Source organism: Glandiceps talaboti, chromosome 10, assembly GCF_964340395.1.
Source record: "Glandiceps talaboti chromosome 10, keGlaTala1.1, whole genome shotgun sequence".
Classification (NCBI taxonomy): Eukaryota; Metazoa; Hemichordata; class Enteropneusta; family Spengelidae; genus Glandiceps; species Glandiceps talaboti.
The window spans coordinates 12215094-12238349 of NC_135558.1; the positions used below are offsets into that span (position 1 = coordinate 12215094).

Sequence of the window (23256 nt, forward strand, 5' to 3'; positions counted from 1 at the left end):
TTTCCCAGTTCCGGTTTGTTCACAGCGCCATCACCGGTAGAAATGTCACCATGAGTGTCAACGTCAACATGGCTGCCGCCACGTCTGCTAGTGAAGAAAACATCGAAAATCTAACCGATTCGGCTCAAATCCAACAGGCATTGGACAACTTATCAGTCAAAGAGGCAAGTGTCTATAGTGTTCGATGTATTTTGCTACCCAGTCGATACCGAGTGTGTGCGTAGATTAAATATGACGAAACCTGTGAAACATCCTTGCACTGTTGCTGGCTATGTTTTGATTCACTTCACAGTTCAACTTTAACTTCACGTTTCTGTTGACACCATGTGAACAGTGATTACACTGACTATATTTAGTATTTCTTGTACATATATGATTTAGTATTCTTGTATTCTGTACATATATATACAAACTAATATATATTTATATATATGTATATATTAGTTTGTATATATATGTACAGAATACTATATACATGTTGTTAAGAATACAAGATATATATATAATATAGACAATAAATATATATATAACATATATATACAAACATATAGATAGACAGACAGACAGAGACTCACAGTGTCTCAGGTTGATCATATGCCAGAAATTGGTTCTTCAACGTAATTGAACTGATACTGATACTGACAGATATATAGACAAGTGACAGTGAAAAAGCTTATATTGTTATTTATTAAATATATAATGTAACAACATGAATATATTCTTTTGATGTTAACAGGATGAGATAACAGAAGAGATTGACATGTTACTTCACAATCAAGTTTCACTTGAGGGTAAAATGAGTACATTATACAGAATGGCGTAAGTACAAATGTACAGCACACATGTACTACAAACTAATATTAAAATTACTAATGAAGGCAACCCCTTTTAAAATCATTGTTACAATCTTACTGAATTATCTCCCTTGACAAGGCAATGATTACCTGCCTACTCACTGGACCTGTGACTCCCGATACACTTTCTCGCTACCCAACTTGTCCTGATATCAGTTTCAACTTGTGATTTTAACCACACACCCAAAGTCCATTATTTGAATTTTGAATGCCCATACATAAATTTACATAATATCAGTCTTGTTAACTATCTTGCTGGTTCATGCTAACTCGCATGCTCATTGGTGATGTACATTTACACAATGCCTTCATTTGCATAATCAAACATTTTTATGCGGTGTAATCACTCCTTGTGATTGGATATTTTCAAAAGTCAAAAAAAGAAGTTAAAATTGCTACCAGGACAAGCTAGATAGAGAATAAGTGTAGTAGAATCTCAGATCCAGTGAGTGGACAAGCGAAGTAATGAGGGCACCAAGCCCTCTGTAATTTCTGTAACAAGATAAAATAAAAATCAATGTTCCAAAATCTTTAAATTTATGAAAGCATTCTATCCAAACAGCCATCAGACCCAAAATAGACCCTTTGCAATGGTAACGTGGGGTAGTAACTGGTTTCTGAGCCCTCTTGTAAAAAAGTTCTTGGAGAGAACACTATGATGATGTATTTCTTGTATTGTGTCTTAATTTGAATTTTTTTATGCATTCTGAAAGTAAGCAAAAGTGAGAAGTGGACCCCTCAGAAAGACTTTTGATTTTCAGATCTGATGTTGAACGTTTTCAAAGCCATCAGTAATACTTTCACAAAGTTCATACATAATGCGACAAAACTTCACACACTAGCTGATACCATATAAATATACTATATTGTTCTGTTTTTTTATTCTTCCCTTTTTCCTCCTCAGACCAAATCTCCAGTTAGTCAATTCAGATGCCAAACAGTTAGATAGTATGATCTCATTTACCTGTAACCTTGCTGAAAATGTAAGCAGTAAAGTCAGACAGTTGGATCTAGCTAAGGTAAGCCTTCCTTTCAGTAAATGTCTGTTTTGACAGCAGAATCTGAGCTTTCAGGTAACTAAGATAGACACAAACTGAAACTATTGATACAACATGTTAATTAGACTGTCAGATACGTCCTGTTGTTCAGCCCTATCAGGCTTCTAAAGCACGACTGACTGTAAAAAACTGCCCAATATCCTGCACAGTGCAACAAGATTTGGTTGCAGCCAATCAAATATATTTATGCTCTTACAGGTCTCAAAATAACCACAAAGTCAGTCTTTCAATTTGAGACCAACCATCTAATGGTAAACATAAATTTTTTGCCAAAGTCTGGTATTTTATCAAGTACAAACAATTGACAATTATCACCATAACAACATTGAATGAGTCACAAAAATTGCCAGCTTGAAAGAATAAAGGCCAATAAAATTAGATCCAATTTTTTTTTTTTTTAAATTTCAGAGCCGAGTCCAAGAAGCCATCCACAGAGTTAATGATGTACTTGACCTGAAGGTAAAACACATTTTAGCTGTATCTTAGAGTAATTACAACATAGTATGTAGCTTGAATCACTACGTTGTGATTGGTCAGATATTGTTGATTTAGATACATAAAGTGAACATAAAGGGTTATAGCCGAGTTGACACATTTGTTTACAGTATGGTTGCTGCAGATTATTAAAAGTGGCACAAGCTGAGTTTTCAATCCTCTTTCTGTCTAGGGAGTATTTGTTTATACACAACTAAGGATAAGTTGGGAGAGAGAGGATTTAACTATTTGACTTGAGTGAATACCCTTACATAAAACCATACTTAAACTATGACAAGTATACTGTTACTGTTGATGCATGTCTTTGATGGCATCATAGACCCCAATCTGATTAAAATCTAATGTAGTGTACACTCGCAATTTCTTTTTAGCTGTTACATCTACTGTCGTTTTTGAGCGCTTGTTACATACATCTGACACAATACCATAGGGTTGTTGTTTTTTACCGTATAGCATGATGACTGGTTACATGAGTGGGTTTCTTTTGGTGTCTATGTGACTCATACCTCTGATAGTATCACGGTGATAGCTATTTATATATCTATACTTATGTACTTCTTAAACAAACAGTTCTGTACTGATGGAGTTCAGACTGCCTTGCAAAATGAAGACTATGAGCAGGCTGCAGCACATGTACATAGATACCTGACGTTGGACGAAAATGTACTCAAACAAGTCACTCCAGATTCTAAAGAAGGTTTGTACAAGAGTGAAATTGTAGTTACAAGTTACTCCAGATTAGAATTTAATTTTGATATCATTTTGACCTCTATTTGTAAAAAGTTTGTACAGTGACCACATATTTTTTTTTAAAAATTGAATTTAACTGAGAATAGGCTGCAGATTTCTTCAACAAAATAACAGGTATTAAAAGTTGAAGGTTTTTATTTCAAAGGTGCATATTATGTTAAACCGCCAACGCTCATCTAAAAAGGATGAGAATTTGTGAGAGTTACCAGTTAAACTTATAAACACTAAAAATGGGGTGGTCTGGTTTTTTTTTTAGAACATTGTCATATTTAAATCTTGTTTTACTCAATTTCAAAATATTACTTGCAACAGACAGTGGCCTGGATGCATCTTTAGAACTACTTCATGAAGCAGAGAAACAGTTGAAAGCAATCGTTATCCAGAAATTTGACGAGTCGGTGGAAACAAGAGACTTAGCGTCAGTGGAACGCTTTTTCAAGATCTTTCCGTTATTGGGTATGCATGACGAAGGACTTTCTAAATTTTCAATGTATTTGTGTACACAGGTGAGTCATAATTTGATGTTATCCCCCAATATTTTTCTTTGTTCCACCAAGGAAAATATGAGTGACCTAGGGGAGCCTTTGTAACTATGAGTCGATTGACAAGTAGTAACAACCCTTAGGTCACGAGTATTTTCAGACTGAATGAAGAACAATATTGGAGAATAACATAATTATACCAGCGCCAGTAATATCAAAGAAAAATCATGGAAAGTAATGACAATTTTGAACGCTTTGATTCATATTTCAAACACAGCAGAACCAGTGATGTAGACACACATTGTAGTGACATAGACACATGTTGTGGTGACATGGAATGATCGGAGTATATATTCCATATTTTTTGTTCAACTTGGTTTGAGCATGGTATAATAAAACAAATATGAATAGTCAATGATGGTTTACACTGTTCTAATTCTGAAACCTGTGTGCTTTTCCTTGAATGAAGCAACGTTTTCTTGTATTGTAACCTATACAGAGTATGCATTCTTATTTCATGTACTCAGCAATGAACAAAGTAGACATGCAATTTTTAGCAGAGGATGAATTTCTGTTTTTGTGAGATCGTTCTTTGTATATAACGCTTCGAAAGAGATATATCCCAAAAGCTTTTTATGAACTGCCAAATATTTTTTCAAAAATTTATGTTTGTTTGCAAAAATACGGACTCTATCATTTATACATTCGTTACAAAAATACAGATTCTATTCGCAATGTCAGGAAATGTTTATTTTGTTCCATGCTTTCAAATGGCAAGCAAGATTGACCACATAAAGAATAATATTTGTATTACTATTATAGATAGCCAACACAGCACGACAAAATTTAGAAATTGCACTAGGAACAGATACAAATGATAGAAGAGCTAATGTTATCTATGCTGATACGTTGACCTTACTGTTTGAAGGCATTGCTAGAGTTGTGGAAATACATCAACCCTTAGTAGAAACATATTACGGTGAGTTATCAATTTATTGTTGTATATCCTCACTGCATTTTTACCGCTCAGGTTGCTGGTACAGTGGACCAAATTCTGGTTACCTACCTTGCAGTGATTTTTGAAAGAAGTGTCACCAGAGGGCGCCCCATATACGGAAAATTTAGGGCTAAAAAAAAGGACATGGCAGTACATAGATCTTAACAAAGAGTGGCTAAAACAACTCTCGATTTCCTAAAATTATGTCATTGGAAACTATGCTAGTAGAACGGGTTGAGAATGCAGCCAGCGTTTGTTATGTAACCATAGAAATGGTGAATCTTTGTCAGATAAGGCTGAAGTATTCAACTATCATCGTCCTCACATCAGGTTAATAATGGCTTCTGAACAGCACCACTAGTGGCCAAACCATATAATTTCTTTTGTTTTTATGATAACCGGACTATCAAGAGGGCACCCAAAACCCTATGTCATTTTGGTTAGGGAGAACACTAAGATTGATTGTACATTTTTGTTGTATGCATGTATCTCTCTGCAGGTCCTGGTAGGATGTTTTCACTTATGTCGGCTCTACAGCGGGAATGTGACAAGCAAGCCAAAAAAATCATTGATGAATTCATCAAGAATCGACAGTTTGACAATATGGCTCAACTAGTCCAACAGAATATGATGATGTTATATAAATCTAGTAGTAGTAATGCCTCAGAAAAGTAAGTAACTTCATATAAATCTAGTAGTAGTAATGCCTCAGAAAAGTAAGTAACTTCATATAAATCTAGTAGTAGTAATGCCTCAGAAAAGTAAGTAACTTCATATAAATCTAGTAGTAGTAATGCCTCAGAAAAGTAAGTAACTTCATATAAATCTAGTAGTAGTAATGCCTCAGAAAAGTAAGTAACTTCATATAAATCTAGTAGTAGTAATGCCTCAGAAAAGTAAGTAACTTCATATAAATCTAGTAGTAGTAATGCCTCAGAAAAGTAAGTAACTTCATATAAATCTAGTAGTAGTAATGCCTCAGAAAAGTAAGTAACTTCATATAAATCTAGTAGTAGTAATGCCTCAGAAAAGTAAGTAACTTCATATAAATCTAGTAGTAGTAATGCCTCAGAAAAGTAAGTAACTTCATATAAATCTAGTAGTAGTAATGCCTCAGAAAAGTAAGTAACTTCATATAAATCTAGTAGTAGTAATGCCTCAGAAAAGTGAGTAACTTCATATAAATCTAGTAGTAGTAATGCCTCAGAAAAGTAAGTAACTTCATATAAATCTAGTAGTAGTAATGCCTCAGAAAAGTAAGTAACTTTGAAATTAATGTGAAATACGTCTCGGAAATGAACTGTTTGTATAAACCTATACTGTCCCTTTGTTCAAGAAACCTGCAATGTATTCTCAGTTGTATCTTCTATATAAACCATATATAAACCTTTTATGTAATTATGGCCCCACATGAATTAAATTTGGAGGGTAGCCAATGACAAGTATATGAAGATCCATTTACATTTGGTAGTAATTTCAAATTCTGAACAGATTTCTGTGTTTCTAAAGGGCATAAACCTTTGCTTGGTGTAGAAAGTGTCTTGAGATAGTAACACCGAGACAAGTCTCTGAGTGTAGCGAGCTTTTTTGAGATAGTAACACGAAGACAAATCTCTGGGCTTGGTATAGAGAGCTTCTTGAGATAGTAGCACCGACACAAGTATCTGGATGTGGAGAGCTTCTTGAGATAGTAACTCCATGCAAGACAAAGTACTATTAGTATCTGGGCTAGAGAGCTTCTTGAGACAGTCACACCAAGGCTAATCTCTTGGCTAGAGAACTTCTTGAGATAGTAACTAACACCAAGACCGGTCTCTGGGCTAGTGTCGAGAGCTTCTTGAGATAGTGACATCAAGACTAGTCTCTGGGCTAAGTTACCGTTTGATAGTTTGACTTTGCCCTGTCATTAAAATATAGATGTATGATATGTATGATAGTGAATAAGTAGGTTGTACGATACTCAGTACTGCTACATTGTTGTTTGACTAAATCCTTTGTCAAACCAGTGTCCTTTCCTACTATCTGGTCACCTAGTTACAACTGTGTATGATTTGATTGTCATGTATAATGTCTGACATTGCTAATGAAATGAGATGAGATTGTTGTATCTACCCACAAAGGAAAGACTTATTGCAGTATTTTTTTACTGCCTTCTAGATTAGATCCAAGAGACCTGGATGTAATGCTAGCAGAAGTTACGTTGTTGAATGCCAGGACTGAACTCTATCTGCGATTTGTAAGAAGACGAGTAACCGTAAGTCAACAGTTGTAATTATTTGACAAGAACTTTTGAGTGTTGTGTTCTTTGCTTCACAATTACTTGGGATGAAATCTGAATGCTGTATTTAGTACTCTATAATGGTCTGATACTGTGTTTTATATTCCATAATGAATGGCCAGGGGAGAACCTTGGACACTGTGTTCTGTACACTCCATAATGGCCTGCACTGAGAACCCTAATTGCAGTGTTCTCTATCCATAATCATAATGGCCTGTCGTGCTCTCTACCCATAATAGCTTGCAGAGAACCCAAATTTCTCTGTTCTCTATGGCCTGTAGAGAACCTTTGATTTGTTCTCTATTATACTATGGCCTGAAGAGAACCCTTAATACAGTGTTCTGCACACTCTGTAATGGCCTGTAGAGAAGCTAGGATTTGTTCTCTGCTATTCGCTGGCCTTGGGAGAACCCTAAGCCCTATGTAAGTGGCCTGTAGAGAGCCTTAGATTCGTTAACTATTAATATTATGCAATCTCATGTAAAGAACCCTGGATACTGTATTCTGTACCTATTGAATTTATCTTTTGTTTTGTTTTGTTTATAGACCGATATTGATGTCTTGGACATTGATGATGCCGAGAAACAAAAAAGGTTTGCTGAGTTAGATAAAGTTGTTATCAACTGTAAGTTGAGTCGATGTATGCAGGAAATCATTGGCAACTATATAATGATGGAGGAATACTTCATGAGGGAGAGTGTTAGTAAGGTAAAGATACTTCCAATTCAATTCAATTCAATTCAATAGAACTTTATTCATCCCAAACATGGGCAATTAAAGGATTTGGTGTCTGTATCTATCTGAATATGACAGAACCCCATGATGCACGAATGCAAGTATGGCATACTCAGGTATTGGCATGAGTCCTTTCAGTGTTCTCTGCATCTGTACTTTCATGTGATACGCTCATAAAAGTGCAGCAGAAAATACTGCAAGCACGAGTGCAAATACCCCTAAGTAACCACACTGGAACTCATGTGGCATGGGGGTTCTGTTATTATTACATATGTTTATCCGAAACAACAACTTTCCATAAAATGACAATATGCGATCACATGCTTTTGTGCCAAACAAACGACTGCATCACCATTTGCATAGCATTTACATACAAGTATGCAATAATGTTTTCTGTAATGTACTGCAGTACAAATACCACTAGTATGCCCACACACCAGTGCAAGTAATCTCTGGTACATATGTAATAATACATACTACTGTATACTGGTAATACTATGATAGTATTTTTCAAGGGATTTGATTTTCACAAAAGAGAATTTTGTCATATTGCTTGACCTAATTTTCGATGATTTAGGAAAGTGTACATAGTATCTGTGAGTGAAAAGTACTGCAATGGATTTTATTTTAACAGAAAAAAAACCACACCAGCGAAATAAATTCCACTTGAAAATTTAGTATTTCACAGTATGTCAATGCTCAGAAGATGTCAGCACCCAACTCAGTTTATTCATTATTTCATGTGAGTGTTTGTTTTGTTAACTATCTGAGTATTTGATTTTTTTTCAGGCTATCAAACTAGATTGCATTGAGGGTGGATTACAGACATCTAGTATGGTTGATGATTCATTCTTTATTGTCAAGAAATGTGTCAGGTAATGTCAGGAATGTTGTGTCTCATCCTGCTGCTTTTGCTTCTTTTGTTTGTTTGTTTGTTTGTTCATTCGTACGTTCATACATACATATGTATGTTTGTTTGTTTATTTATTGATTCACTCTCACTCACTCACTCCATTGATGAAATTCAGTGATTCACTCACTTATTCACCTACTCATTCATTCATTCAATCATTATTCATTTTTATACATTCATACATTCGTTCACTTTTATTCATTCTTCCTTTCATCCATTCATTCATTCATTCATTCATTTATGAAATATATTCAGTGACTGAAACATTTATTTGTTCCTTCACTCACTCCTTCACTCACTCACTCACTCACTCACTCACTCAGACACATACACACTCATTCACTCGCACACATACACACTTACTCACTCACTCAGACACATACACACTCACTCACTCGCACACATACACATTCACTCACTCACCACTCACTGAATTGTTGATTGATTCATTAACTATCTATATATTTATGAAATTGATAAATTAGGGATTGTGAATTGAAAGTATCACCAACATGTATTTGTACACATTTTGAAGATTTGTACTAATATACAGTGATGTTAAAACTAGATATCAATAACTCTATGTCTATCTGAAGTACATGTATTAACCTAGCTTTCTTGTTTTCCTCCAGGAGAGCTATTTCAAGTTCAAGTATTGATGGAGTATGTGCAATGCTAAACCATGCCTGTAATCTCCTTGAGTCTGATTTCCGTGATGTCATGTTTTCCAAGTTTAGAGCAGGTTTCCCATCAGGAACATTAGATATGACACAGGCATACAATTTACTGCAGCAAGGTAAACTTCCTACATCTTCTGCAGATTCCAGTGCAATAAAGGCAGCCTTTCTGGTGAGTATTAGTATACTACATGTATCACCAATGTCAAATATTGTAGTCATAATTATATTTTTCGGCATTTGATTTATTTTAGCTAAATACAAGCTAAAAGTTTATTCTGCATATATAAGTCCTGCTAACATACTTTATAGAAGTTGTTGTATTTCAATATTCAGTTATGAAAGTTGTCAACAATATTTGCACTGGTCTACTTTCCCCTTACACACACGCACACTCACTCACATGTGTGCACGTGCACACATGCACACACTGACAAACACATACAGGCATCCATGCACTCACACACATGCACATACACCTGCATGCACGCACACACACACACACACACACACACACACACACACACACACACACACACTATTTTCTATTCTGTATGATCAACTATACCATTTGCTTTATTGACATTTCCAGACAACTTTAAACAATGCAGAAGTGAGTAGTGAATATGTGATCACATTAAAGAAGAGTTTGGAAGACCAGTGTACAGTACTACTTCCACATGCCAGTGAACAAGGAAGGGCCAAGTTGGAGAGTTGTCTGTCTGATTTAGCTCATGTCTCAAACAAGTTTAAAGATGTACTTGAAGTAAGTTCTCCAATTTTGATCTCTCTGTGTCATTAGGATTTTATTGGGTTGTTCTTTTTACTCAACTGTTGTAAAATATATTTTCCTCAACGTAAACGCACATGTTTGTCCTTCCTTCTTTGCAGTACAGTAAAGTTTGTGTGATAGTTCTCAACACTTGTGTGTTTCTTTTACTGAAGTATCATAGCAAAGTCTGTGTGAAAACTTTACATTTTATTTCCTTCACAGCAGTGTAGTTAAGAGGTGATGTTCATTTACAACTCATAACGCCAAAGTAAAGCACTTTCTCTATGTATGTGCTACACTCATTCACATCAAGTGTAAAAGTATACTGTTTCAATTGGTTTATTTACAAGCCTAGCATGTAGCCTTTCTAATGCAGTCAATTAGCAAATGAAACAGTGTACTTTTACACTTGATGTGGATGCTATAAATGATTGTGGTAATTACAGAAAATGCTTTACTTTGGTGTTAAGGGTTGTACTTAATATGGATGCTATAAACATTGTGGTACATACAGAAAATGCTTTACTTTGGTGTTATGGGTTGTACTTGATATGGATGCTATAAATGATTGTGGTACATACAGAAAGGTTTTACTTTGGTGTTATGGGTTGTACTTGATATGGATGCTATAAACGATTGTGGTAGATACAGAAAACTACTTTGATGTTATGCGTTGTACTTGATATGGATACTATAAAAAATTGTGGTATATACAGAAAATTCTTTAATTTGTGTTATGGGTTGTAAAACAAACTTCTGACAGTGATATTCTTACCTTTGTACACAGTATGGTCTGAGTCAGTTGAATACCAGTGCAATTAAACCTCGAATCAAACCCATGGTAGATGCTTTCTTGTCTGCTAACCATAATATCACAGAAGAAGAATTCTCCAACTACGAGGCCAATGATCCCTTCGTTCAAAATTTCATTATAAATCTAGAACAACTCCTACTTTCATTCAAGGTAAGTTTGTTGAACACACACTGTACTTGACTGTTAGTCTTGTACTAAGACCTCAAATCTGCATTTGAGGGTGTGCCAAATAAAACTGAAAGGTGATGACAGTACATGTACCTCTGTCTGGGATAGGAGCAGTCACAACAGTTTAATAATGTTCTTAAAAATGCTTGTTGCCTGTGCAACACACACATGCACACTTGTAGAGGTATCCAACAATGACAAAGAAATGAGCATACATTGTGACATGAAAAAATCTGAATTTTCAACTCCCACTTGCTAACTCATGAACAAATGGGAACATTTAGACAAAGGTACAGTTGGAAAGCATGCAATATGCAGTGTATTTTCTACAAAGACTCGTTTTGTGCCATGCTGTGAAAAATGCTTTCAATAACAAATGTGGGGGTGGGGGATGTGTGCTGTACAACTAACACAGCTGTTGATATAGAACTTTGTCTACCAGTTTCATTCCGTCTTAGCGTAAATATTGATGTTTTTAAATCAAATCTTAAGACACACCTTTTTATTGAATGAAAGTATTTTATTGATGGTTTTTTAATTCTTTTTACAAAGTTGTGTGAAGCGCTTTGAGATGTTTTGTTCTACATGTAAAGCGGTTTTAAAGAAATAAATATTATTATTCTTATTATTGTCAAACCTGTCTGTATATACCGGTATATGTCAACCTATGGTTTTCAATACAACTTGCCATAATGGTGACATGTATACATAATCCTGATATCTTTTTTATTTTTATTTTTTCAGACATCTTTGACAACCAGTAATTATGATGCATTGGTTAGTTTGTTGACGAGTGAAGTTGTGACAACGTTGGAGAAAGCTGTGATGAAGTCTGTATTTAATAGAGTAAGTTTTACTTGGAACAACTTTTTCTCTCTTTCTGTCTTTTTCTTTTTATCTCTCTGTCTGTCTCTGTTTCTCTCTTTGTATCTTTGTCTTTGTTGTAGTTAGTCAGTCAGTCTCTCTCTCTCTCTCTCTCTCTCTCTCTCTCTCTCTCTCTCTCTCTCTCTCACTCAGTCAGTCTATCTCTGTCTCTGTCTGTCGCTGTTTCTCTACCTCTGTCTTTTTATCTTTGTCTCTGTCACTGTCAGTTGCCCAGTATCTCTCTCTGTCTCTGCATGTGTCTTTCTGATTCTCTGTATGTCAGGCTCTGTCTCTCTGTCTGTCTCTCCTTCCCCCTCCCTCCCCAAATTGGAATGATAGATGTGGGGATTTTTAACGGAACAGATTTCGGTTTTTGATGCCTTAGACCTTTTTTTAAATATTCCATTTTAATATGATTTCATTTTGTCCCATCTTACATTTTTCTTTAATATGTTTATACTTTGTTTGCAATATAATGATTTCTTTGGAATCTTAGACATTGTTCACATGTTTGACTTCAGATAGGTTTCATTTTGTCACTTGCTACATTTTTGTACTATTTCCCTTGTTTTTTTTTGCTTGATTTTCTTTACAGCTCGGTGGCTTACAGTTTGACAAGGAATTGCGTGCCTTAGTTGGCTACCTGACATCAGTGACACAGTGGACAATTCGAGATAAATTTGCAAGGTTAACACAGATGGCTACCATTCTTAATCTAGAAAGGGTAAGTCTTGTATGAAATCTTATAAAAACTAGAAGTGATGAAGTGTACAAGTAGTTTACAGGTACGATGTACCATTGAAATCTGCCCAAACAATGTTGCTGCTTTTATTCTAGGTACAGGTCAGATATGCATGTATTCAACATTTTTATCATGTATCAGATCATTCCATGATGAAGGCCTTTAGTAGATGGATCAAACGCATTGTATTTGTTTCCAAGTTACCGTTCCAAAGTAACTCCATTTTACAGTCCTATTAAACATTTTAACCAAAAGTATGGCGCCCTCACACAATCCTTCTGTAGAAAACAGCCACAAAGTGGGTAACTGGAATATTTCATATTGACTATAGGAACGTTATTTGTTATTGTTGGATTTTATATGTGGGTGATTGATTTTTTATTGGGGGGGGGGGGGTGTCCTAGGGAGGTGGAAGGAGGCATACCTGCATTTTGTATTACCTTTGATTTTGTCAACTAATACATTCTTGTACCTACTTCTTCACTAGGTTGCTGAAATCCTAGATTACTGGGGACCTAATTCCGGTCCTTTGACCTGGAGATTGACCCCAGCAGAAGTTAGAATAATATTAGCACTAAGGTAAGTTTAGTACTTGTGCTAATAATATTAGTTTATATATACTGCTTTCCCACACTAATAAGCTCTATACAATTATTACCCATAGCACAGACCTATTGCAACACAATATCCCTTTCCAATTACTCAACTCCCCAGGGAGCATACACTTTATTGCAGCCTCTATAAGGATATAGGATAAAAGCATTCATTCACATTGCAACCTCTATCCTACCAGGTCCCTAATTATACAGCTGGGTTGACAGGGGCACAATCATGGTTGAAATCTTGTCCAATACAAGGACTTTAGTCTATCAGAAAGATATGGCAGTAGTAGTAAGGCTCAAACCTGCAACCTGCATATTCCAATAAGTCTTTCTCATTATTCAACCACCATGACTCCACATGCAAAAATTGACACTTTTTTTTCTTTTTTTCTTTTCAGAATTGACTTCAGAAGTGAAGACATCAAAAGACTTAAACTATAACGTCTGTGATATAATAAGATTATGGGGATCTGTGGATACTGTGTTCTAACCTGACTTCTAGTGTACACTACTTCTGACCCTTGAACTTTGACCTATTGAGTGATGATACCATTTGAAGTTATGCATATGACCTTGCTTATCTACTTGTCCAATGGATTGTGTATGGTTGCCAAATCTAAAGTAGCAACATTATTTGTAGCCTGGAATCCATTATCATTTTTTAAAGCGTATATAGCATGGCTGTTGTCTACAATCCATGCTGTCCTGTTCTACACTGAGTAAAGCATGGCTATGAAATCCATGCTGTCGTGTTCTACAGTAAAGCATGGCTATGAAATCCATGCTGTCCTGTTCTACAGTAAAGCATGGCTATGAAATCCATGCTGTCCTGTTCTACAGTAAAGCATGGCTATGAAATCCATGCTGTCCTGTTCTACAGTAAAGCATGGCTATGAAATCCATGCTGTCCTGTTCTACAGTATAGTGCATGGTTATTTGTAGCCTGGAATCCATATTGTTTTGTTCTGCAATATAGAATTGTTATTTGAAAGTCAGATATGCATATATTCTCAGAACAGGGCAGATTTACATGTATTCTTAGTAAAGGTCAGATATCATGCATGTATTCTTAGTACAGGTCAGACATGCATGTATGCTAGGTACGAGTCAGATGTGTTTGTATTCTAATTACAAGTCAGATATGTATGTATACTTGGTACAGCTCAGATATGTATGTATACTTGGTACAGGTCAGATATGCATGTATACTTGGTACAGGTCAGATATGCATGTATATTTGATACAGGTCAGATATGCATGTATAATTGGTACAGGTCAGATATGTATGTATAATTGGTACAGGTCAGATATGTATGTATAATTGGTACAGGTCAGATATGTATGTATAATTGGTACAGGCCAGACATCTATGTATACTTGGTACAGGTCAGATATGCATGTATTCTTAGTACAGGTCAGATATGCATGTATTCTTAGTACAGGTCAGACATTTATGTATACTTGGTACAGGTCAGATATGTATGTATAATTGGTACAGGTCAGATATGTATGTATAATTGGTACAGGTCAGATATGTATGTATAATTGGTACAGGTCAGATATGCATGTATTCTTGGTACAGGTCAGATATGTATGTATACTTGGTACAGGTCAGATATGCATGTATTCTTAGTACAGGTCAGATATGTATGTATACTTGGTACAGGTCAGATATGTATGTATACTTGGTACAGGTCAGATGTGCATGTATTCTTAGTACAGGTCAGATATGCATGTATTCTTAGTACAGGTCAGATATGTATGTATTCTTAGTACAGGTCAGATATGTATGTATTCTTAGTACAGGTCAGATATGCATGTATTCTTGGTACAGGCCAGACATTTATGTATACTTGGTACAGGTCAGATGTGTTTGTATTCTAATTACAAGTCGGTTATGCATGTATTCTAGGTACAGCTCAGATATGTATGTATTCTAGGTACAGGTCAGATATGTATGTATTCTTGGTACAGGTCAGATATTCATGTATTCTTGGTACAGGTCAGATATTCATGTATTCTTGGTACAGGTCAGATATGCATGTATATTTGATACAGGTCAGATATGCATGTATAATTGGTACAGGTCAGTCATGCATGTATACTTGGTACAGGTCAGATATGCATGTATACTTGGTACAGGTCAGATATGCATGTATACTTGGTACAGGTCAGATATGTATGTATTCTAGGTACAGGTCAAATATACATGTATACTTGGTACAGGTCAAATATACATGTATACTTGGTACAGGTCAGATATGTATGTATAATTGGTACAGGTCAGATATGCATGTATTCTTAGTACAGGTCAGATATGCATGTATTCTTGGTACAGGCCAGACATCTATGTATACTTGGTACAGGTCAGATGTGTTTGTATTCTAATTACAAGTCGGTTATGCATGTATTCTAGGTACAGCTCAGATATGTATGTATTCTAGGTACAGGTCAGATATGTATGTATTCTTGGTACAGGTCAGATATTCATGTATTCTTGGTACAGGTCAGATATTCATGTATTCTTGGTACAGGTCAGATATGCATGTATATTTGATACAGGTCAGATATGCATGTATAATTGGTACAGGTCAGTCATGCATGTATACTTGGTACAGGTCAGATATGCATGTATACTTGGTACAGGTCAGATATGCATGTATACTTGGTACAGGTCAGATATGTATGTATTCTAGGTACAGGTCAAATATACATGTATACTTGGTACAGGTCAGATATGCATGTATACTTGGTACAGGTCAGATATGCATGTATATTTGGTACAGGTCAGATATGCATGTATTCTAGGTACAGGTCAGATATGCATGTATATTTGATACAGGTCAGATATGCATGTATTCTTGGTACAGGTCAGATATGCATGATATACTTGGTACAGGTCAGAAATGTATGTATTCTAGGTACAGGTCAGATATGCATGTATAATTGGTACAGGTCAGATATGCATGTATAATTGGTACAGGTCAGATATGCATGTATACTTGGTACAGGTCAGATATGCATGTATACTTGGTACAGGTCAAAGTAGGGTTAAATCTCACATGGTTACAGATACGATGTATATATTTTTACAAAGGGTATGCATGAAATAATATTGATGATTCTTAAAATGATGACCATGTTCAAATGAAATTAAAAGGAGGAAGGCAATACAATAATGAGTTGGAAGGGAAAGCTGTCAATATTTGTGAATACACCGGTGTTTGTCTCATATTCTAATGCTTGTGTCCTGTTCCCTGAGGTACTTCCCTGTCAGGAATTGGAGTTCATTGGGGGAAACAAATAAAGTGAAATTATTACAATTGTGTTTGGTAGTTTATTTAAATATTCAAGTACAACTGAACTACTGCTCAGTAGAATATGTGTGTGTGAATGCATGTGCATACATGTACGTACATACATATGCATGTGTGTATGTATGTATGTATGTATGTGTATGTATGTATGTATGCATGTATGTATGTGGGAACAACTTAAAAATGAGATACTGTTTGATGAATTGGCTTTACGTTTGGTCAGGATGTTGCTTTTGGTGTCTAGTTGTGAAATTGTGCAAGGAAAAAAAGAGCCTATGACTGGTAAATTCTGTCTAAAAGATGTAATTCAAGATACATTTCCTAGCATGTATAAGTAATCCATAGCAACAGCAAAATGCCAGGGTATTTTTGCAAAGATAACATTATTGGGTATACAAGTGAATAAACATTTTTAAAATTTGATACAATTTTGTTCAGAATTTAAGCCCATGCCCATAGCATATTGTGAAACTATGGGTTGTATTGCAAAAAGGAAACCAGAAGTGTGGATTGACCCAACAAAATTGACAAATGAAATACAATATGCCTAGCAACTAGACCATGCCCATAGTGACAACAGAATAATGGTGTTTATTGTAAAGATAATAAAAATTAGTAGACAAGTGAATGAACACATTGTTCCTAGCACACTTTTATCTGAGGCTTGAATGTTTACACAAGGAAGCATCCGACAAGTACGTACACTTAGAATTAGCTGATAACAGCTAAAGATATAGAATTAGCTGATAACAGCTAAAGATAAACATTGGGAATATAAAATCACAGGGGGTATGTATTTTTGCTTAGATTTTCGTTTTCCTAAAGGAAAATATACGAATCCTGCTACTACAAATGTATCAATCTATATACCAGAAGATGAATGCCTCCAGTTCATGTGATATGCGTAGTTAATCGATGTATGAGGGCGCCCTGAGACTCGTACTCACAGGGAGCCCAGGAACCGTGTCAAGTTACAAACAAACAAATAAATATGCATGGGTAAATGAAATAACACGTCAAACTCGTAGATTACTATCTTTAAATATGTATATACGGTATGTTTGTTTCTATATATACTATCTATGTGTTGTTTGTGTAGATACTAGTAGTATATATAGAAACATACAGACCTGTATACACATGCATGTTTATAGATACTTTGAAATGTCATTTACCCATGCATATTTATTTTAGTTGTTTGTTTGTTTGTTTGTTTGTTTGTTTGTTTGTTTCGAACACGTCGCGTTCAGGAAACAATTCAAGTGTATGTAGCTGTGTAGGTTTAACTGTTAACTGTGACATACAATACATATACTCGTATCGTATTTCAACTGTGCTATGATCTTTTCATGGTTTATCTATCCTGTCGATTTTATACTGATCAAATAAACTAATCATAACCACAGAACCACTGTCTCAATCAGATTAAAATCTGACGAAGGAACAAGCATGTAAGTATAACGTGGATTATATTTCCAAGCACAGTACGACTTGGTTGGCTGCCCTTGTGCATGCCCTATGACGTGGTTTATAATAGCTTGTCCCCCTAACTCTACTGTCTATTTCCTTAGTTTGTTTTTCGACTTTGTCGTTCCTGGAAGGAGACCATCACATACGGAACAACACAATTTAAAACAAACGACGCGATACACGAAGGAAATAATTGGCTTAGGAGAGAACCCTTTTATTTCGGTGGTTGGGGAGTTGGAGGATTTTTTTGGGGGGGCGGGGATTGTCGGCAGGTGAAGGAGAAAAAAAAAATAATTTGATCCCGTAATGGCTTGAGAAAAAAATTGTTCCAACAGACAGAAGTAAAAAAAAAATTGAGATGTGCTGAAATCAGCAGAATTTGGGAATCCAATTCTCTCATTTTCTCTGGAGGCCTAAGGCGACTCCTAAGATTTTCAATATTTGTGAGCAAGCTCTATGTCTTCCCCCCAGCATTTATGATATAGGGCTGCTTTCACAAAAACTTGTTAGGGGGTCGGTCGGGAGATTTGAGGGAGTACTCGAAAAAATATTCATAGTGTGTGTGTGTGTGTGTGTGTGGGGGGGGGGTTATCTGAAAAATAAATTGACTTCATGACTCCTCAAACATGGGAAAATTAACCTTTTAATAGTAGGTCAGCCTTTTTCAACAACAACAACAACAACAACAACAACAACAACAACACCAAAGTTGTTTACAAATCAATACATGTAACAAACAATTGTCTGATTTAAAAATCCTTCAAAATGACAAGTTATAGTTGTGAACCAGTGACATGTAGGTATAGTTATGAACCACATGTTACAAAATTGGTAACCGAGAAAAAAAATTGCATTGCTTCTGCGTGTGATGTAGGACTGACAATAGGAAAGAATTTGCTGTCAGTGACAGAGCTATTATTTCTTCGTTAAGAACGGTACCGTAAAACGGTCGTGGTTTGCGACAATGGAAAATTGCTGCCATACCCACTTCTTCCACCCCCCTCGAAATCAAATGGTTCTCCCCTTAGAGGTACATAGAGCTATCGAGCTGAATTCCTACACCCGCTTCCGACATCAGATTATAATCAGATTGAACTGTCATATATAACCAGGGAAGCATGCTCAATCATTCAAGTGGTCGTCAGTAGACATGTTGCAATAAATTGAACGTTGATATCATCTCGATAATCATACTATGTGACCAATCCACCCCTCTTGTCGAATGGATTGTTCCCAACAATACGCCTTTCCCCATATGTTATTGTCAATGTGACAGTGAAAGAAACAAAGCAAGACAAAAATCCCACGAAGTATCTTGACCCTGCCTTGACCCTGCTCTACATCCCTACAAAAAACAACGTTTGACAAATTAGGACGGTGATGTTTATACGTCTGGCACGTTATCACAGATGTAAATATGTTGTCCGTAGTTACGATGGTTACAGCTTTGCGGCGCTGCATTCTACTCAAGGGATTTCTTATTTGAAATGTCTGCTATCCATAAGTTTGTATTTTTCTTCTTCTTCAAAGGATCTGGCATTTATGGCGAAGACATGGTGCGGACACCATGGCGATTTGTTACCGGGATAGAAGTAGGATTGGTGCAGGCATATCGCTCGATTCCTCTATTTTACCCGTCCGGCACCCTTATGTTCTTTGTTTGTATTCAATTTGTCTTCTTTTTGTTTTGTTTTTAGCGATCACTCCCATGAAGACAACATAAATATTATACAAAAATATACGAAGAAAATACAGGTAAATAAAGGACTCGATCGATCGAGAGTAGTAGGCCTATCCCTACATAAGATTTTACACAGCTGTATAATCATATCGGGTTTGATATGGCCTTCCTACTAAAGTGTGACCTAGTTACTAGTTGTGCAGGCCGAGGTAATATTTTTGTCTTTGCCCAATTATATAGACCAATGTAACCTAGAGACTTGTTGTGGTTTACATGCACAGTTCGGCCTGGATAGCTGCGATAGTAAAACCAAGACATACAACCCAATTTCAAATCACCGTTATTTATATATATATATATATATATATATATATATATATATATATATATATATATATATATATATATATATATATATGTATATATATATATATATATATATATATATATATATATATATATATATATATATATATATATACATATATATAACGGTGATTTGAAATTGGGTTGTATGTCTTGGTTTTATATATATATATCATCTCTTTTGTATTAGGGGCTCACTAAGCATGTTAGAAGTAGCACTAACAAAATACATACACTACTAAAATTAGACAAGATATTAATAACAATATACAGAAACAAAATAAAACAAAACAAACAAACCAAAGAAGAGTAAGAAAAATCAATGGCGCTTCTGACACAAACACTTAGAAATCTAGAAAGATTTAAGGAATATAGAGTCACCATTTTGTCTAAATTATGAACTACTGAAGTAGCCTCAAATTAAGCAAACATCAAAACACATGGAACGCAGACATCAAAGCATTCGCTTGAAGAAATTGTGACCTTGCTATCACTATACGCTGTAGTAGGCATTTTCTTGGTTTCTCTGTTTGTTGTATCAAACAGCCGGTGCACGTAACTTGAAATGAGTTGTATGTCCTTGGGCTATATGGAACAGTCTCTGTGGAATGTGACTGAGCATGTATCATTTTATTGCACACCAAACGAGATCCTAGATTTAATGGCCTGGAGCAAGTTATAGCTAGGCAGACCTATCCTTCACTACACATTACGTCTGCCATGTTCGAATATATTGGTTATAGTGCCATCGATATATATGCAGCGATATGTAGCAAACTTTACTTTAAAGGGAACGTTCAGTGGGCCGGCCAGTTTTTGTTAGGTTACACTGAAATAGACTGACACCCCCCCCCCGCCCATGTCAGCCCTTCTTAAAACAAGCTGCAACTGCACTCTGCTGCACCCCTCCCTCAACAATGACAATTATATACAATGACCCTACCCCCTCCCCGATCCGTGACACTGTAATATTGGAGACACAAAACATCTCGTTCTTGTTGTCATCAATTCTCCATTTCAAATTATGATGTATTCTCTGCCCAAGTGATGCTACGCACACTACATAAATTAAAGGGGAACACCACTCCATGAAATAAAGGTATTTTCATGTTATTGCATGATTTCACATCACATAATTTTCGCTCGATTGCCAAGAAACACCTAATTTAACGCTTTTCACCTGTTCTGTAACGATACACCATTGCCCATTGTAATAGCAAACATTAATATTTATTAGATGCACACTGAATATTCATGACTTTATCTGAAACAAATAATATGTGTCTTACTAGGTATTATATTTCTTCAAGTTGTACAGCCCTATATCATGTATAACGTGTGAACTGAGCACTGTTTACTCCATCATAGACATTTTTGTACATAAACTTTATACATACAAATGTATGTGTGTACGTGTGTGTGTGTACGTAGGCTACGGTACTGATTACTACACGCCCCTGTGGTTCCCGTTGGGGACTAACAAGACACCAGTGGTAATTGTTCATGTGTAGACCCTATGCCTATGGTTCATGCATGCATGCATGCATACATCCATGATTTGGTCAACACGTGGACACACATACAAGTAACACAATGTGTTTACTGTAGGCTATGGTGGAAACAAACACTTGACGTGTGACGTGTGAGTTACGTTATCATGTTTACTTAGCTTTCAAAGAAAAGAACTTACATAAAGACATATCTTTAAAGGTCACTGACTTTCAAAATCTCAAAATCCAGTCTTCAGAGATATCGTGGATGAAAATATTTCAATAAAATTAATATCCTAAAGGCCATGGCGGTGTAGCCTGGAATCCATGCCAATGGCGGTTTTGAATTCGTCATTTCCTCATGATGGGGAGGTGGGGGGAAAATCAAAATTCAAAATTCCCATTCGCCTGGATTCTAGGCTATTATAAAACAGTGGTCCGACAGGCAGTAAAAGTGTCATACTATTATATTTAATTATTTCTGTGTTCCAATCTTTGCCATTGAATCAGTACATGCATTACAAACGCAAGTCTTTGTTATAACTGTGCAGTGGGCTTCACTCCCAACACAGTCACTTGTTGGTGATTGTGTATATATATATATATATATATATATATATATATATATATATATATATATATATATATATATATATATATATATATATATATATATATATATATATATATATATATATATATATATATATATATATATATCGGAATAATCACCGGCAACAATATTTTTTGAATATCGTAAGTACCTAATATAACGTCATTATTTTGTATTATGATCATCCTAGACTAGAATATTACCATCCTGGAATAGAATATTAGCTCACAAGAGAATGTTTTTCACTACACACGACGAGAAATTCAATGTTTCGGAGCAAAGTAAAGACAAATATCTGCTTGAAGGAAAGAAATGGTGATCCGTTAAAGTAATACAAATATAACAACAACAACAACAACAACAACAACAACGACGACGACGACAACGACGACGACGACGACGACGATGATGATGATGATGATGATGATTACGTGGAAAACCACACGTACTCGAATCAATGTGTATGATTTTAAAAAAAACTATGGATGGTAAATAAGGCTTTTTTACCATACATACTTTTTTAAAAATGCATACACGTTGATTCGAGTATCTGTGAGGAAAACAACAAGAAAAGCTGGAAATGATATGCAATGAATTCTGTCAGTTTCCGTCTTTCACTCGCTATGCCAACTATTTTGACTCTAATATTCTTCACATCTTCTCAGGCTCAGCTTACAACGTTTCGGATTAGTTGGTGCCGAGTACCTGGAAAGTTATGCAAGTAGCGGAAGTGTCGTTCCGAGAAAACTACAGTGGCCACGGTCGTGCTCCCGTTGTTACTTGAGCCTCATCTGCATGAGGTATATGTTTCTCGCCAGCTCGACCCGTCGTCTTGGCCACTACCACTTTTAGCAGGGGTAGGTGTAAATTTGAATTACGAATCAAAGAAAGACCAAGAAAACGTAACTTTATTTTTTTTACCGTCATTGTCAGTCAGACTACACATTCTTGTCTTAAAGATGCACCAATTATTAAAACAAACAATTTCGTAAGTTCTCAAAACGACACTAATCCCACTATGCACAAAAACGCTTTCCACGTATTCACCATAAGAATGGAATATCCCATTGTCACAGTTTCCTGTTTATCTTCGTCGTTTGCCCTCGTTATCATGTATG

At 35.7% G+C, this 23256-nt stretch overlaps 1 protein-coding gene across 2 annotated transcripts; it reads left to right on the forward strand.

Annotated features, from left to right (window-relative positions):
- The first annotated feature begins 56 nt into the window (after positions 1 to 56).
- On the forward strand, positions 57 to 16509 carry LOC144440562 (conserved oligomeric Golgi complex subunit 4-like). 2 transcript variants are annotated; one of them, XR_013481211.1, is made up of 19 exons: positions 57 to 164; positions 737 to 819; positions 1759 to 1873; positions 2321 to 2371; positions 2978 to 3104; positions 3470 to 3663; positions 4462 to 4618; positions 5136 to 5307; positions 6794 to 6890; positions 7461 to 7622; positions 8439 to 8524; positions 9195 to 9411; positions 9832 to 10005; positions 10799 to 10975; positions 11738 to 11839; positions 12453 to 12581; positions 13087 to 13178; positions 13600 to 14248; positions 14280 to 16509. XR_013481211.1 is itself a non-coding variant. In XM_078129947.1 (18 exons), the coding sequence occupies exons 1-18, from the start codon at positions 69 to 71 to the stop codon at positions 13640 to 13642; spliced, it is 2274 nt and encodes a 757-aa protein (XP_077986073.1). In that variant the 5' UTR covers positions 57 to 68; the 3' UTR covers positions 13643 to 16509. The 2 variants fall into 2 exon arrangements, 1 of the variants encoding a protein (XP_077986073.1); XM_078129947.1 differs by having other exon boundaries at positions 13600 to 16509.
- The last annotated feature ends 6747 nt before the right edge of the window (positions 16510 to 23256 follow it).

Coding starts and splice junctions, on each gene's coding strand:
- LOC144440562 (XM_078129947.1), top strand. CDS start 69: ATGGCTGCCGCCACGTCTGCTAGTGAAGAAAACATCGAAAATCTAACC. Junction 820..1,758: donor AGTACATTATACAGAATGGC/GTAAGTACAAAT, acceptor TTTCCTCCTCAG/ACCAAATCTCCAGTTAGTCA. Junction 11,840..12,452: donor TGAAGTCTGTATTTAATAGA/GTAAGTTTTACT, acceptor TTTTCTTTACAG/CTCGGTGGCTTACAGTTTGA.